Source organism: Lygodium microphyllum, chromosome 17 (genome assembly GCF_053477565.2).
Source record: "Lygodium microphyllum isolate KBCC chromosome 17, Lygodium_microphyllum_v1.1.10, whole genome shotgun sequence".
In the NCBI taxonomy this organism is placed as follows: domain Eukaryota; kingdom Viridiplantae; phylum Streptophyta; class Polypodiopsida; order Schizaeales; family Lygodiaceae; genus Lygodium; species Lygodium microphyllum.
Genome location: NC_141151.1, coordinates 98,713,146 through 98,732,313, shown reverse-complemented (window position 1 = coordinate 98,732,313; position 19,168 = coordinate 98,713,146). Strand labels below are relative to the sequence as shown.

At 39.9% G+C, this 19,168-nt stretch overlaps 1 protein-coding gene across 1 annotated transcript; it reads left to right on the top strand.

Annotated features, from left to right (window-relative positions):
* The first annotated feature begins 15,640 nt into the window (after nt 1-15,640).
* Nucleotides 15,641-18,750, top strand: LOC148022181 (uncharacterized). The gene is made up of 3 exons (XM_087697814.1): nt 15,641-17,417; nt 17,903-18,337; nt 18,482-18,750. The coding sequence occupies exons 1-3, from the start codon at nt 16,389-16,391 to the stop codon at nt 18,611-18,613; spliced, it is 1,596 nt and encodes a 531-aa protein (XP_087553940.1). The 5' UTR covers nt 15,641-16,388; the 3' UTR covers nt 18,614-18,750.
* Nucleotides 18,751-19,168: the final 418 nt, after the last annotated feature.

The window sequence follows — 19,168 nt, the reverse complement described above, 5'->3', positions numbered from 1 at the left end:
AGGGAGGCTTCATTAGGAGGTTGTAAAATGGATGCAACCACAAAATTTTCTTCAATGCTTCAAAAGACTTTTAATGTGAGTCTTTCCATACAGAATGCATCCCCTTCATGGTCAAGACGATAAGTAGAGTACAAAAATTAGCCAGGTAGTGGACATACTTGCTATGCCATTTCATTTTGTAAGAGAGGGGGATTTAATAACGGGGAAATACTAGCTACACTGGCTAGTATATAAGGTGAGAGATACTTAATTTTTCATGATCTGATAAATATACAAGTCTTTTTTCTTCTTTACCTTGCTCTCCAAGCTTCCATGTCTTCCTTCCCTCTCTTCTAGTCTTTCTCTCTCTATTTCTAGTCTTTCTCTCTCCTCGTAACTGTCTTTCTCTCTCTTCTGCTCTTCTTCTTCTTCTTCTATGCAGTCTTATCTCTCCTCTTTCTCTCTCCCATTTCCTCTCCTTAACAATTCGCATCAGAGCCTAGGTTCTTGGTTCCAGTTAGTCTCCCATTTTACCCAGTTACAATTTTCTAGTCACATGAAATTTTGAGTCACAAGTACACAGTACAAGGAGTAGTAGGGGAGTTCCCAAAGATTTCTGGACCACAAGGACTGCAGGCAGGAGCATTAATGGCGGTTTGGACCAAGTTTGGAGGGATGAAGACTGAATTTGGCAGCTCGTGGGTCATTTTTGGCCCATTTTGAAGGTAAACACTTAGTAACCGTGGTCACAAGAGTTAGAAGAAAGTCTAGCGGGGGTTACTTTTCAGGGAGGGTCTTCTCTCTCCTCCTTCCACAAGCTTCCTGCAAGCTCCCATGGAGGAAACCAAGCCCAAATCTTGCTCTCCCCCTTCTTCCATGAAGCATGAGCCCTTCCCCTTCCATCTCTGAAGCTCAGGAGCCACAAATCAAGTAGGGTTGAGCTGTGGTGGTCATCCCCAACCCTCCAGGAGCAGCCCCGTAATTTGCGGTGCAAAAAACGGGCTACTTCTTGGCCTACTGGATAGCACCCCAGCCCTCCTCTCCTCCCTAGGTCTCACTCCCAGCTCTTGGAAAGTCCCTTGGTCAAGATTGAAGGCTTCCTTCTCATCTTCTTGGACTCCTCTTCCACTTCAAGAAACCCTGATCTTGTGCAGTCCATGGCAGCCATGGAAGCTTGGCATCAAGCTCAAAAATCTTGAAGATTTTGGTCTTTTCTTGGTCCCGGGAGTCCCTCTTCAAGCCTAGCTCAAGTTTTCAGCCATCAAGAAGCACGGGAAGAAGATTAGAAGCAAGATTTGAAGACATGCACTTGTGGGCAGCCATGGCTATGGAAGTAGAGCTTCAATTTTAGCAAGAGCTTTGCATGGGAAGGTCTTGAGCCATCCTACCCCCAAGCTACAGCCACATTGGAGCTCATTCTCAATATTTGAAGGCTTCTTGGAAGCAAGAAAGCATTATGGAGTGCTCATTTGGAAGGAATCACCCCCTTGATCAGTCTATGCAAGCATTACCCTTTCCCCATGGAAGAATCCTTCTTCCCCAAGCTTGACTTCATCCTTTCTTGACGGAGCACAACCATTTTGGAGCTATGGAGCATGCGGGATCAAATTGGAGCTCTCATGAAGGACTGAAGTGGCATTAGTGGCTGCCTTCTTCTTCAAACGACTCAAAATAACCAATTCTTGGCTCTCATTCTCTCCATTTAAGCCTCTTGTTAAATCCTATCCACTTGTTTGAGAGAATATATGAGTCCAAGTAGGTAATAGGAGTCCTAGACACATTGTATGCATGCTGAATATTAATCTCAATCATTCCCCTTTGATCTTATGGCATTGGAATGGATTTTACTCATGCTGAAGCTTCATTGAGATTATATTTTTGCTTACCCATAACCCATTTGGCTTCTTGTGAATTGGTTGAGCCAATAATTGATTAAGAAAGCCATTGTATAAGGGTGAGTAGGCAATGAGTCACTGCCGGTAAGCTCTCTATCCCTATTCCCCATTCCAATTCCATGCACTTCATGAAAAGCCCAAAATTTCGATTCCTAAAATGCATCTCATGCTGGGTGTTTAATTAATAAATGTTTGCCATGTATATTCCGGGTGAGGAAAAGCCCGATGCCAAGCGAGGTGGCAAGACAAAAGAGGGGTGACCCCCCCTTGCCATAAAAGACCCTGAAGGGGTGCACAACCCAACCTGGGGGGAACTTTGCCCACCTCCCGAAGATCCGGAGCCCAAAACTCATTTGTAGGTGCAGGTACTTCTTGGGAAAATTGAGAAATGGACTTGGCATGATGGAATTTTGATGACTATGACATGACACACTCTTGTGTGCATGGAATGTACGGATGTACCTCAGCAAATGTACCGTTAGATATGCATGCAGCCATGTATGAAGTGATGTATGGGAATGCATTGCCTTACTTGGGTTGAAGATGGATGTATGTATCATTGGATACACCCATGCAGTCATGTATGCAGTAATGGCAGTGATTATGCATGTATGAGAGCCTACCTTGTTGATATGGTCATGAAAATGCTTATTCTCATGCTCAGTAATGCTAAAGTGATGCCAAACATGCTAAAGGGTGCTCAAGTGATGCATGATGCCAAGAAAACAGTGAATCCCACAGTGCAATAGAAGGAGAACCCAATTTCAGCCCTCTTGTGACTGTTTCAGAGTGCTGGAGAAATTGCTTGCATTTGCAGAGGTGTTGCCACTCCCAAAAATTGAGGTGTTGACCTTGGAGAGTACCTTCAGGCCTTGCCAAGAACTCCATTTAGTTTTGGATACCCACTTGGAGCATACAAAGTACCTACAGCCCACAACAGGCCTTTCTTAGGTCTAGACAGGGTGCTAGACTGCACAGAACTGTCTCACATTTCTGATGACAAAAAATTCTGTATAAAACTTGGGAATGCGTACATATGCTCATCTCAAAGAGCACATTGCTGCCTCCATTTTGAACAAAAAAGTAAGTCAATCAGACCTAGTTATAGCCAAAACAGTGACAGATGGTCTCACGGGATTGCACCTAGACATGGTGGGTAACAGGGGGAAAAAAAAGCAAATGAAGATGTTCAACAACAAATAAGGGATGCACACACCCCGAGGGATGACACCAAATTTGAGGTTGAAGAGGAAGACCTCTCCCACTCCATGGGAAGTCTTAGTGCACTCAATCATACCCTCATCTCACACGAGACTAGACATCCGGAGAGGCATAGTGAAATAATGGAAGGTCAAGCTCAAATGGTGACGGAGATGTGCCAAATGACCTCCACCATGGAAGCACTTGCAGTCAAGCTCTCAATGTGGATGGAGTTCCAAATGAAAGGCAAGGAAAAAGAAGATAGACCAAGCATGCAAGCTGAAAGAGTGACCATTCCATCCGTAAATGCAGCCTATGCAAGTACCCAAGGTATTTTGGGAAGAATGGGCATTCCTAACATCAGCTTTGAATAAGGAGAGCCCTTAGAAAGGCATGAAGAGCCCACAAATAATGGGATAAGAAGTAATTCTCAGCCACCACCCACCCCCATGCCACCTATGCATGCTCAGCCATCTTTTGGAAGGAATCACTCAAACAATGGGTCATTTCTTGGCAGCCCAATGGATCAGCCCCATTTTGGGTATATGGGACAGCCCCCCAACCATGAAAGGGAGTTGAGAGACAATATCATTTTCTAAAAGTTCAATGGCCAGTCATCTTCCCCAGCTGAATTAGAAAAATGGCTCTTGAATCTTGAAGACTACTTTGACATAATGCCAAGAAATGATGATCAAAAGATACACTTTACCACGATACACTTAGAGGGCTTTGCCCACACATGGTGGTGGTACATAAAGAGGGAAAATCAGCAGCTTGTTGACACTTGGGATTCATTCAAAGCCCTTATGATTCAAGTCTTTATATCTCCAGTGGAGAAGGAGAAGCTTGCAAGGCAATGGTATGATTTAGAGCAATGTGGGATGACGGTGCGTGACTACACAAACCAATTCCTCAATCTCACAATGTATGTTGAGTCCATTAGTGACGATGCAAAGCTTCACAAATACATTTATGGTTTGGATCCCCAACTCTCGGTTGATATTTCAGCCCAAAGCCCATCAGATTTTTTCAAAGCTATTGAGTTGGCTGAGAGATAATCTCGTAAGTATTGCCAAGATGCTTCATTTTAGCATGGGCAACAAAGAGGGGTGTCTCAGCCCCACTGTTTGGGCAGCAAAGAGGACCTATGCAGTCACATTTTGGGCAACAAAGAAGTGCTATAAGACTCGGACAGTTTGGAGCAGGTTATGGTGGTGGAAATATGCCATTCAGCACCCTGAAGATCCCCACATATCCCACCTTTAATGCCTCTTGGCAAAACAGCAATTTTAGGACTACAAACCAAGGGAGAGCTGAAAATAGACAAGGGGACAGAAAGGGGAAAAATGTCTCAACTTTTGGTGGTCAATGCTCTATCCCGATGGACCTCTACAAAGAGAGGAAAGAAAAAGGACTTTGCTTTAAATGCGGGGAAAAGTATACAGTCGAGCATGCATCTAAATGTGCTTATAGGAATGTAAAAGTAAGGGTACATAGCATGTTAGTCTTTGATGAATCGGATGAGGATCATGAGGATGCTACTGCCTTTGCAATCACGGCTGAAAATGATGAGGTTGAAGAGGAATGTGGGCAAGAAGAATTCTTTGACCCGACTGACGCCTTCCCATTTGACCCGGTGGTCATGTGGATGTGAATATGGGTGAAAAGAATGATACACATGCTGCTGCCACTGTTTGTACTATCTCCTTGGATGCTTGGACAGGATCTAAGAGCCCCAACACTCTTCGTCTTCAAGGCAAGATTCACGGGAAAGATGTATTTGTCTTGGTAGATAGTGGTAGCACACACAGTTTCAAAAATAGAGCAGTCATGGACATGCTGAAATGTTTTGTCTCTGATTTACAGCAACCAATGAGGGTGCAAGTGGCCAATGGGAGTGAGGAAATTAGTACTCATGTATGCCCAGTTGTACCTATTAAGCTTGCTGAAAATTATGAACAAAAAGTGGATTTGATTGCAGTCAATATGGGGTCGATAGACATTGTGTTGGGCTGCGATTGGCTGAAAACTTTGGGCACCATTTCCATGGATTTTTCATTGCTGTACATGCAGTTTTTCAGGGCTAGACAGCTTGTTCACCTACAGGGAATTAAAAACAGCAGTGAATTTCAACTTATTACAGCCAAGTAGCTCAAGAAAGAGTTCAAGAAACACTCCCACATTTTTGTGCTACAATTAAACAAGGAAAATGCAGATCAGTCCTGAAAAATGCAGGATAATTCAGCCCTTAAGGCTCTACGTGCAGAGTATGGTGACTTGTTTTAGCTACCTACAACATTACCTCCCAAGAGAGCGATTGATCATCCCATTGATTTGGAGCCCCATTCCAAAAGCCAGTCAATAAACCACCTTACAGGCTATCCAAATGTGAAAGAGAAGAAGTGGCCAAGCAGGTCAAAGATTTAGTAGATATGAGATTCATTGAGCCTAGCTCATCCCCTTTTGCATCACCCGTCTTGTTGGTCAAAAAGAAAGATGGCACTTTCAGGATGTGCATTGATTACAAAGATCTGAATAAGATCATTATCAAGAATAGATACCCTATTCCTAGGGTGGATGACCTATTAGATGAGTTGAAGGGGGCTAAGTATTTCATAAATATTGATTTGAGATCCGGCTACCATCATATATGCATACGTGAAGGGGGTGAGATAAAGACTGCATTTAGGACCGATCGTGGGCTCTATCACTTCTTAGTCATGCCCTTTGGCTTGACTAATGCACCCGCCACATTCCAGAGCCTCATGAACAAAATACTTCAGCCAAAAGATTTAGGAAAATGCCAAATTGTCAACACCTTTCACAACAGAGCAAGATGTTGCAAATGGTCTTCCTTCTTCCCAAACACGGAGAAATCATCAAGGAAAACTCTCATAAAATAAGTCAAGTAAGGGTCAAAAGTCCACTGTGCAACTCCTTGAAACTCAAAAAGGACCATTTTTAAAGCCAAAATTCATAACCATGCTAAGAAAAGCACCCCATTTCAGTAATAAATGATGTTTTATCCATGTCATCAAGATGCATATGGATTTTATTATATCCTAAAAACCCGTCAATGAAGCTATACATATGGTGACCTGCTACATCATCTTGTAAAGGGTCTATAAAAGGAACTGGAAACAAGTTTGAAATTGTGGCTATATTGAGCTTCCTGAAATCCACACATACATGAATCTTCTCATTCTTTATAGGAAACACTACAATGGGTGATAGCCAAGTGACTTGAATTAATGGTCTTAATGATTCCAACCCACAACAACTTGTCAAGCTCCTCCTTGACCTACTAAACATAGTTGGGATTCATCCTATAACGACATTGAACAGTAGATTTGCCATCCTTTTGCAAGTTAATTTTATGCAAACAAATCTAGGGCTCAAAATCTCGCATATCAGTATATTCCCAAGCAAATATATTAGCAAATTCCTTGCACTATGTAAGAAGTTGTGCCTTGAATTCAGGATCCACAAAAATACTAACCTTAATGGATTTTGTAATTTTAGTGAAGTCCAAATCTACTTCTTCCATGTCATCTTCTGTAACACACGAGTTAAATGACATATCGTATGCTCAAAGTTTTCCTCTTCTTCCATGATATCCTTCTAGGCCATTTTCTCTTGGTCTTTAGCAATTTGAGACTACTCTACTTTCGGACCATGCACATCCTATCCCTATAGTATACAATGTTGCAAGTTTGGAGCTTGTTCTTGAATGTTTGTAATAGTAGGGGACTCCTACACTTCAAGATTCATGGAGTATTCCTATACTATCTTGTCCACATCTATTTCAAAAATAAGAACTATTGTAGGATTAGCTTGAAGAAAAAGATCTTCCTCATCATCATCAAGTTCAGGCGCTAAATAAACTATTTGTACCACTATGAGACAATAGCTAACAAACATCTTGCCTTGAGTACAAAGTTTAATTTCCTTTTTACCATGTAGAATAATCGCAAATCCTAAACCCTAATCTTGTTTTATCTTCATCAACTTTAACCAAGGTCTTCCAAGCAACATTTGATAAGAATCCTCAAAATCATCATGTACAAAATCACAAAATTTACCTTGAAATTTAGACAAAAAATCTTGAATAACTGATCATTTAGGATGCCTAGTTGTTGCAATCTTCATTGATTTGTGATCTTCACTTGAAATGCGGTTAGAGCCAACTCTACACATTTATTAGATAGGTAAACTACTTCCAAAAGAATATTAACTAAAGATCCATCATCTAAACTAACTTCATTAAACGTCAATCCCATATACTCAACCTGAATCGTAGGAAGTTTATAATCTACCATCAATTGTTGAGTAAGAATTAGATCATGACATACTACATCCATGGGCTTTGGACCTCTGGCTCCTAGTTAACAAGACTCCTGCACTATTCTTTCAACTTCACAAATTCTCCTTAAATCGAGGAATCAAATCCAACACATATTCAACTGTCAATGATGAAGTAACCAAGGCTTGGAATAATTCTTCGAATACTATATTAAGGAATTTGGGAATTTCCATGCACTTTGGGAACCCCCAATACCTTTATTATTTGACTACATGGTCAAATCTTGTTCTCTTACTGAAATATTGAGTCTATCCTAACCACTATATAAGCTACCTTCCTAAATCCCACTTTCAAATATGGATCAAGATTTAGCCATGTGGTCAATATTTATTACTTATTTGAAATTGGGACTTGAGAATTTTCCAAATTCTCTAATATGTTGTTTTCAAATCCTCTTGCTTCAAGTGCTATTGTTTGTGAAATAGCAAATTTCTTGAATTGAAATTATTCAAGATTTTTTAGGAAATCCTCCTCTTGAACCTCATTTTCTATTTTTGTTGGTCTTTTTTGCCTCTATAGCCATTGCACTTAATGGATTACTTGATTCTAAATCTCTTTTCAAACTTCCCAATCTAAATTGTTCTTTTTCTAGGCTCTTGTAACTACCATTGCTTCAACATCCTCTTGACAAAGTAACGCAATCACATCGAATGTTCATATCTAGGATACCATCCACATGTTGAACTGGTGCTAACCTAACCTTATGAACTTCAAGGAATTCCTATACTAATATTGTATCCTCATTTTCCTCAAAGCCTAACATCTCGGCCTCTGCACCTCATGCAAATTTGTGATAATTACAATGACTAGGTCCGGTGGTTGTAGATGAGGTTTTCCTATAGAGTGTCCTTCATTGCAGTTCTTTGTTATTGGCATTTCTAACTCAGATCTATGCCTAACCCACAATTCACATTGCAGTCCCATTTAATGTCCTTGGACTCCACTATAGTGACAAGCTCCTTGCTGCCCCTTTGTTTGTTATTGCGATAGGGGCCATGAGGGTCTATTTGGAAATCTTTGGGGTCCCTTGAACCCCCTCTACATCCTATTTTCCATGGCAATGTGATGAACCAGTATTGGTTATTGTACTCTCATAGGTAGCTATGAATTTATCACATTGGGATTGTACCAACAAGTCTTGGCTTCATGGTGAGATCTATTACAAATCTAATAAACTTTCCTTTATTTCTCTATTCCAAAAAATCCTAAAGTCTTCAATTTCTAAACTATCTTTTGATCTAGTTTAGTAGTAGATTTCTTTTTTGGAGCAAGATTTTGTTTTAGAGGTTTTATGGGAGGATTTCTTGCCTTTTGATTTCTTAGTATACCTAAATTTCTTCTTCTTTCTATCTCCATCGTCAAAATCATCAAAATTTGAATCAGATTTGGAATTTGAACCCTCACTTTCATTTTCAAACTCCTCTTCATCATTTGAATCACTATCCATGTCCCTTTCAGAATCAAATTCTACATCTCTTCATTTGTAGAAAATGTCCAAGCCATTTTTCCATCCGTGTAACTGCCTGAATCAAAACATCTAATGCTTGTTGTGCTCCTATCTCCACATTGGCAATTTCCCTAGAAATCTTGTTCCTTAGCCCCTTCACGAGTTTGCATATCCAATGATAATTTGTAATTTTGATTCAACCTATTAAACAAGTGTTTAAAGTTCTATGCATAGTCTTCCACCAACATCTTTTTCCACTTGATTGATTTAATTATTTCCAACATATCACCTAGGGTTTTATCCCTATGGAACCATAATAGAAAAGTAGTCTTTAACTCATAAGTGAAATGATTCAGTCAATATACACTAAACCAATTCATTGCCTTGCTTTGCAAGGTGGTTGCAAATTTACTTTTCTTTATTTTATCATTGAATAATACATCATAGCCACTTATAACCCAACGAGTTTCAAACTGTGCTACATGTCAATCAAGATCCTTGTTCTTTCCACCATAAAACTTGGTTTGCTTAACTACAAGATTTGGTTGAGCCATGGTATGAGGAATTGGTTTCTTAGGAGGTCGAGGCAATAATGCGTAAAATTTTAGTGGCCTCCTTGTATTAACAATCTACTTAAGAATATGACTACCTAGGACAAGTTGTTGCAAGCGCAGAAAATCTAGAGGTCTACTCATAAAAGAATTTATATATGCACTTGAATTTGAAGCTTCTCTTGATAATCTGGCAATCTCTATTTGTGCTTTATATTGCCTACAATGATTTCTTCCTCCCTGAACTAATCCTTGGACATGTTGTAACTCTTTCCATCTGTGACCAACTTGATCACGGAGTCACCTACTCTAGAGCACATAGAAATAGCATTTTCTATGAAGGGAAACCACTCGATCCTGTATACACACCAAGCACACCTCTTGATGAGCTACAAGTGCCATAATCACCAACACTACCTATGCACAATAGGGTGCTACATAGAAGTGCACTAGTATAACATAATTAAATTGAATTCTTCCATGCTCACCTTGTATCTATCTAATGTGATTAGAGCATGGTAGGATTGCTAAGTGTTTTGGGCCCTATCACATCACTAACAGCACAACACACACACACACGTACACACAAATTACAACAAGCAGAGAACTTTGAGACATCATAAACTATGGAACCTAAACAAGAAACATAGCAAAAGCCTCACTCAAAATGCATAAAAAGAAATAGAAAGATAGTGTAGAATAGAGCACTTCTTCATTTCAAAATCTAATCAATACAATATGACATTTTGCTTGAATAACTATTGTTGAAATGAGACTAATAGACACTAGACTTCATAGGACAACTAAAGTGCATTTATACCAAAAAGAACAAAACCACAAGTCATGCTTGTCTAGCTTGGCTAGACCAGGAGTCAATAATAATTATACAATAACCTATACATGAATGGGGTTCTCAAGTGTGGGATGACAACCCACGCTTTCTTGAAGTTCAATCCATCAACCAATCTAATAAAATATATTGTGCTCACAAAAAAAAACCATGACTCTCTCAAGAAGAGAAAGGGCAAGAGATTTTGCATTGTAGATACATGCAACATGCGGCAATTTGTAGCTCCTACCCCAAGCTAAAATATTCCACCAATGACTAACTCCAATATGACCATCCTTAACAAGAAAAAGGGTCTACATCTTATACCAATTACCACTCCCATTGATATCCAAGGCCACTCCAACCACCACTTTCCATGCCATCAAGCTACCCCTCAAGATGTCCACATGATCCCAAGATTCCTCATCTATGCTATGAGCCAAAGCATGCTACCTTTGACAAGAAGTGTTATGGGACTAGCACTTGGCTACAAGAGAGGTAATGTTAACCACAAATGCAAATAACAAAATGAAAACATGGAAAAAATGGAAAAAGGTGAATAAGAGCATAAATCTAGCAAATTTGAGAGTCAAGCTTAACTCTCATGTAGGTTATAAAATTTCCCAATGTTGGAGAGGAAAACCCACAACTAGGAAAGGTTGCGATCACTAGCCTTTCATTCACTTTTAAGAAATCCATCCAAATACATCTAAATTTGTTTGCATAGGATAGGCAAGACTACCCAAGAGCCAATGAGAAAGGTAGGGTGCCCAACCTAACCCCATGTATGAAAACTAGAATGTGAATGGATAATTCATATATGCCAACTTCAGATCTCTCTTATTCTTCTTGCTTCCATTCTATCTTGTTATGCATCACATTGAGAGTGAGGAAGAGATTGCGTCACTTGGAGAATGAAGCTTCTTTCTTACTTTACATTCTTCTCCTCTTTCCCTTCTTCTTGGGGGATAGATGGACTAGAGAACATGTTGGGTTATCTCTCTTCTTCTCTATATTTCCTCTTAAAGGTGGAGAACTTTAGGATCCAATCAGGAGCCATGGGCTAGAGGAGATGGATCAAGATGCACCACTCAACCATGGAGCCATTTTTGAGCCTTCAAGTCATGATATCGATGCAATGGTAAGTAGGTGAGTTTACTATACCTCTTTAATGTTTGTGAATTATTGCTTTCATGGGATTGAGAGAAGATTAAGTAGATCATGTGAGAGGTAGCCATAGTCATCATGATCATAGCCCTTGGAGGAAAAAGAGTTCCATCAAGTCCCTCATTGAGATTGCAAAGGTGTAAACATAGTGATACATTGCTTTGTGGGAACTGGTCACTACAAACAAGTCAAAGGGAGGCCTTAGTATAGAGAATGTACATGACAAAATTAAGAGGCTTCTTCTTACTCTTATTAGAAAAATTGAGCTAGAAACCATAGTATATGCTAATCCAAGCCCACTTTTGAGGTGCCAACTTGTATGAATAAGTGTGGATAGGGTTGTCTTAAAGGATGTAATAGATCTTAAAGAAAAGGCACTACAACATTTGAAGGATATGTAGACAAAATGTAAGACAAAAATACATGTGAAACTATGTCAAAATGTCAAGTCTAGCCATTACAAATATAGATTTGTAAGAGCTCTGGTTTACGTCAGTATAGGTATCAAAATAACCTCTACAATAACCATAAAAATAATATTCATAAATATTGATGCAATAATAATGTAATTTTTAATGCTAGAAAAAATAATTAACAATGCAATTATAGATTTAAAGTAAAAAGAAAAATTTTGGTAGGGATCCATCCCTATAAGGAGCCAAATCCTTGTTGCCCATGTTTCCTATCCTATCAAACATGGAGTACTTATTTACTTGATAGAAGTTGTGAAAACTAAATGAAAGAGTCTTATTTGGTTGAAAATATAAAACTTTCAAAGATGATGATCATAATTTTTTTTTGAAATTTATGGAGGACATAGGAGAGAGCCATTCATAATAAGAGTGTATGCAAGAAAAGAAGCATAAATTATGGTTGAGCAAGTATATGATTTTACAGGTTTTTGAGCTTGAAACACTCACTTATCTTTGCTTATGGAATGCATTCCATCCATTTGTGTGTGATCTCTTTGATTGTCACCTCAACCATCCTTATTCATCCACTCTCATAATAAGCATCATTCACATACCTATGCATCAAATATACTAACAAACCCCTCCTTGATGCATGGCCCATTATTACCAATTTTCATTATCATCAGGGATATGATTACAAATTAAGATTTCCCCCCTGAGTACCCTATCATACTCAATCATGTGGTGTGACATAGTCAGGAGATGTGAGATAATGGCATTAAATTTGATTTGGGAGTTTGTCCCCTTGGCTACGTCATTGGTGCTAATGGTGGACATTGCAATTGTAGGATAATCTAAACTAGGTGCCTACTTTTGAGACAAGCAAGGCCTCAACTCTCGTCTCTCTCAAGTAACCTTGTTGTGCAAGGAGGGTCTTACCTCGCTTCTCTCAAGCAACCTCCTTGTGCAAGCCCCTTGCTTGTGGATAATGAAAACCACCCAATTAAACTAGATGAGATAATGGATAAACAAGGAAGATATATTGTGATACCTCTTTTGAATGGCCATCCCAAAGACGATGACCTTCAAACCTTGAACTTAGACCTCTTATGCAACTATGGATGCCTCCCATTCTCACAAGCCTCAAGGATATGGCCCTGATACCACATGAGAAAATTATGGAGGATATGAGAAAGAGACACTCATTACAAGAATGTATACAAGAAAAGAAAAAGTATGAATTATGGTTGAGCAAGTAAATGATTTTATAGTTTTTTTTAGCTTGAAACACTCATGTCTCTTTGCTTATGGGACGCATTCCATATGTTTGTGTGTGACCTCTTTGATTACCACCTCATCCATCCTTATCTGTCCACTCTCATAAGCATCATTTAGATACCTACGCATCAAATATGCTAACAAAACTTATAAGTGCAAATCCCACTCTTTGAGCTTAGACTGTAAGAAGTGCACAAAATAGAAAATACTCTGTGTGTGTGTGTGTGTGTGTGTGTGTGTGTCCACACTATGCATAGGATCAGGTTTCATAATCTTGAGTGTTTGAGGTTCACTACTATATTGGTGCAATGAAAGAAAATAATGCAACATGTTTGAGATTCATAATGGAGATTCTTATTGTTCTTATTAAAAAGGTCTAGGAAGATAAGAGCAAGGAAGAGCAATAAGAATCTCCATTATGAATGCATGTAAGTCCTCAAAAGTGTGAGTGGATCAAAGCAAAAGTAAGGGTGGTGACACAAATCTATAGTGTAGCATGGATTGTCGCACTTTTAAGGGTGGTGACACAAATCTATAGTGTAGCATGGATTGTCGAACTTTTAGTCAAGAGATGTCAAGACATGGGAGGCTAAAATTGTATGATTCTAATCTCTTCATTAAGTTTATACCTCTTAAATGTTGTGACTAATTTTTATTAATACTTGTGTTGTATATTTCGTAGTTTGATACTATGGTCCATAGTAGGCATGAGACAATAGATAAGCATCAATATTATAAGCTAAGTACATGGATGTGCTTTTACTAGGAGGGCTATATCACAAAGCAATAGTGGCACAACAACATTAAAACAAAAAATTAGGAGGTAGTTAGAAAATGTTCAAATTTGTTTTTTTCACAAGCATTGAACATTTTTGTTGTTGCTAATATCTTCTTTCTCACATTTGTAGGGGCAAGATAATGAAGGGGTAACAGAATATATTTGGGTCCAAGGGACCATATGAGGAGGGGGATAAGCAGGGAGGATCGAAAGATGATTATGGATTCTCAAGTGAGCTATAATCTAGCTACTAACATGTACATATTAGATGTGTGTGTGTGTGTGTGTGTGTGTGTGTGTGTGGCCTAAATGTACAATGCGACCCCTCACACATAGTCTCACTATTGTGTCATATTTGAATTGTGCAATTTGTTGTGACATTTCACATTGTTTCTTAACATCTTCTTGAGTTCAATGTTGCATGCATAACACTCATAAATATATCAAATCTAGTTGTTGTTATGCTTAACTTCTTATTAAATCAAATTGCTGTAATATAATAATGTTGTTTTATGATTGATGCAATTCTACAACCAATTGCTTCTTGTTTCTATATACCAAGTAAACATGTGCCTATACTTGACTTTATACATGTAGTTAAATTGCAGACTTAACACACTTATAGAGGTGGGTTTTTAATTGCATTTATAGATGCGCTCAATATTTTTCTACCTTGTCTAAATGAAACATCTGTGCATCCCCATTTCCTAGTAGTTAAGGTGGCTTTGCTGATGGTCTATCCATAAGGACTATTATTTTTGGGGTGGGTGCAGGCCTTGATGAGGAGTAACTCAAGGGTGGGAACCTAGTAAAGGTTGTGGTGATTAAATAAATAATGGCTTTCAAGCACACTAGGATGTTCAAGAGCATATTTTTTTGAAGAGGCCTCGACCTAGATTGAAGATACTCAGAGTCCCCGTCTATAAGGTCGCAAGGGAAGGCAGATGTGATATTAGCTTGAGTAGCTATGCTATATAGTCTAAAGTGGAAGCGTTTTTGGTTAGGGCTATACTTTTATCTATAGAAAACCGCATTATGAAAGAGGCGATGCAATTCAACATGAACACTATAATCTATAAAAAGTCTCCTAGTAGGTGTCCTAACCCCTAGGGTTTAGAGTTAGGCGATTTGTCCGACAAAATACGTTCTCCAACTTCTCCCTCCAAGCACTCGTCAAGACCGGTAAACTGCAAAGGGAATTGATTACACTAATAAAATATATGGGAGTAAGCACATGCTTTGGACGATAGGGTTACGTGCATGCAAAAGTCAGGGCCAAAGGGGGGGGACGGGACAGAAAGGCGCAGACCAAAACCATCACACATGTCCTGCCGAAGACACATATATCGCTCATCATGCATCCACACATCAACCTCATGTGTACATTCATCTTTCTAACGTATATATAGTTTTTATAGACATTTTTGGTGACTGTAAAAGGCAATTTGTGCATATTTTCTAAATTATTTCTTGAGATTTGCGGTTATGATCATAGATGGTTGATGTCTTTTCCAAATTCCATCATCCATACTGCAAAGCCAATGTCCTTTCTTCTGACCTCTCTCTCTCTCTCTCTCTCTCTCTCTCTCTCTCTTTGCATCCTGTTAACCGCCTCATTACTCCTATTGATTCTCCTTTGTACTTTCACACACACTTACTCTATAGCCTCAAAGCTTTAGTAGCTCTCTCTCTCTCTCTCACTCATTTGCCCTCCTTTTTCTTGGCCCTTTCTTACACTAAGCAGTAAGCACCCCCCGCCCCTCCCCTTACAAACTCACTGCCAGTAAATCCCAAGAATCTGTCTCTCTCCTTCCTCCTCATCGTCTTTTCAAACCCTTTGTCTCAATTCTATCTTCTTATAATCGCCTACCATCTGTGTCCCCACAAACGCCCCCACCTTACTCAGACACAGAAGGTCTCCTCATGAGCTTCTTAAGAGCTTTCAATGTGACTCCACCTGAGTATATATCATCCAACATGGTCAAGTATATCAAGCTGCCCACCATCTGTTGATACATGGTCACATTCTCTATGTCATTCCCAACTTTTCCAGTTATTCTAGTCCTCTTCCTTGGCTGTCTTCCTTCTTAACATTCCCTTTCATAATTTCTAAACTCTCTCTCTCTCTCTCTCTCTCTCTCTCTCTCTCTCTCTCTCTGTGCATTGTATAGTTTCAAGCCAGCTGAGGCTGAGTTTTACAGTTTTACACACAAGTGAAGGTGATGATGATTTCTGGGATGATTCATGAGGGATGCAGTACCACTCTCACTTAGACTTTCCTGTACTGGTGATACTTTTTGAAGAGGGGAGCGAGGGCGCCACTGTGGTATGCATGAATATGTACTTGGAAGATGCGTCTCTCTTAAAGAATGCATTGAAGGACTAGCACATTATGGTCAAGGAAGAGAGCAGACAGAGAGAAAGAGAGAGAGGGTGAGCTCCATTCTCACGATCGATTATCAAACACTGCCAGACCATTTTGGGGAATATGCTGTTAGAAGTCCTGCATGGGTCTCCTTTGCATAAGCAGGTTGGTTGCTTCGGCCAAGAAGATCATGATAATCTCCGTAGGCAATTAGCTTCTCCAATTAGTGGCCCTAATCACTTAACTAACTACCCCTTTGATTACTCCGGGCCGGCTTCAAACATAGCCCTCCTCCACATGGCTTTGGAGGGGCTCTCCTCCACAGCATCATCTTCCTCTTCTACTGCTGGTCATCATCAGCCTTCTTTCATTAGCTCTGATTCTCGCAGCTCCTTAATCCAGGAGTTGCTTTACCATAATTTGCTTACTAAACCACCCAGCATTATAAGTATCACTCCCAGCTTTCCTCATCAGGTAAAGCAGAAGGGTGCTGATAACCACACTAAGCCTTCGAGCTCATCATGCAGTAATTACCCTCTACGTAAGATGGACGGGGAGGCGCTGGTCGCTCAGCTGATGTGTGGGAGCTGCTGCAGCACCGAAGCCAGCTCGGACTTTGCGAAAGAGGAAAGCCGGCGGCAGCTGCAGTCGGGACCAGCAGCAAAGAAGGAGACACTGTCGGCGAGCTCAGGAAACACAAATAATTCGATGGGATGGGGGACCCAACACCATGAGAACTATAACATGTTTCGTGAGCATCCTGATAGTGGTAATAATCATGGTGATGGAAGCAACGATGCGGGAACCGTGAAGAGGGTGGAACCCGCAGTTGGCGGCGGGCATGTAAACAGCCGCAACAGCGCCGAGGAAGGCAGCACCAGCTGCTCTCACCTCAACTACACTGGCTATAGCTGCAGCGTCTCGTCCTCGGCGCAGCAGCTGCTCTCGGCCGCGGAGGCCCCTGTTCCTGCGGCGGCGGCGCCGCCCCCGCCACCCAAGCGAAAGCGCAAGCGCGCGCGCGCCTGCAAGAACCAGGAAGAAGTGGAGAGCCAGCGGATGACCCACATCGCCGTGGAGCGCAACCGCCGCAAGCAGATGAACGAGCACCTCAACGTCCTACGCTCCCTCATGCCCCCTTCCTACATCCAACGGGTAATTATAATCATTCTCATCTGATTATCCCTTGATTATACATTGACTATCGTTAAGTTTCTCTTCTGTTCTTATTGCCAACCCATGCATAATCACGCACCTTCTCGTAACTATTAGGCCGTAGGTAGCACAGTTCATGACTGTCAGCTCGAACGCATACGTAGATAGATACTCGCTCCCAACCATTGGTTGCTAATGGTCATTCGAAAGCGGTTAATCACAATATATCACCTTCTGCGTTCCAAATAGTTCTAAGATTTCGCTAACATACATATCAATACATTGTGACGATAGTTACTATGCATGGTAGTACATAGTATGACAATGAGCTAGTGCAAATTTCAGCTACAATGTATCCCTCTGTTTAGGTCATTGACAACGTTGACATCACCACGCTCTCTAGCTGGTTCAAGCACTCTATCGTTTGCACAATCAAGTGCTTTACGCTTGGACATTTTGCTTATGCTTTCGTACTAATTGTGCAGGGAGACCAAGCTTCCATAATTGGGGGTGCTATAGAGTTCGTCAAGGAGCTCGAACAAGTTTTGGAAGCATTGCACGTACAAAAGCAAAGACAACTTTATGAAGCCCGCTTATCGAACCAACAAGAAGCATCAACATTTGTTGATGAATTGTTGGTTGGACAGCATCATTTACCAAGCTCCTCGCATCCAAATATTAAGTTCACATGTGGAAGCATGTATGGATCTTTTGAAGAGCTTGTAGCAAACTCAAACTCCACAGCTGCAAATGTGCAAGTAAAGATGATTGGATCAACAGCTATGGTGAAGGTTCTAGCACGAAGAACACCAAGGCAACTATTACACACGTTATCAACAATAGAAGGCCTTCACTTGAAGGTCATGCACCTAAACATCACAACAATTGAGGATAGTGTACTATATTCATTCAACCTCCAGGTAATCATGGTGCAATTTTCTTTTAAAAACCACTTGTTTTCTCTCAAGGATATATCACTATATGACATAAATTAATGTCAATTCTCATAATAAATAGGCGAGTGATCAAGTTTTGAATCTTAATAGTCTCTTTTGGGATTTCAGGTGAAAGAAGAGTGTCAAATTCATGCAGCAAGTGAGCTTGCAGATTCAATCCAACATGTATTTAGTATTTTCAACATAGGGATGCCTAACATTCAAAAAGTTGAAAATGTATGTAATATTACAACCCTTTGAATCATTCAACGCCTAGTGCTGATTCATTTCTTATGCAATAAGATTTCATTACCAAAGTTTTGATGTTTCTAATATACTAAATGAGTACACTACGAAGCCAAGTATCCCTTCCACATGTCTTATGATGACAACATGTAAGCCCTTTTCTCTTTAACAAATACTTCATTTTGAGTGTGCTCATTAGATGAGATAACCAAAAGCCAAACTTATAGTTGCATGCAAGTTTTTACTTTTTGAAATTTTTCTTTTTTGTTTTTCTAAGTGAAAGAGAACATTAAAGTATACTTAAGTATTAGTAATTAGATCATAAGAAATTGTAGCTCTCCAAAAGGGGCTATTGTAGGAATATAGGTACAATCAATGTTTAGAAGTTCATGGCTCATATAGAAGGAAATAAAATTGATGCGATACATGTGAATGGATATGCTTTTACTATACTTGGTCTAGACACATACATATATACAATGAATTTCAAACATATGAACAATTCAATTTCTTAGTGTAAGAATAATTCTTGGAAGTGTCTTTCTTACCTTGAGTTCTTTCTTGAGATTC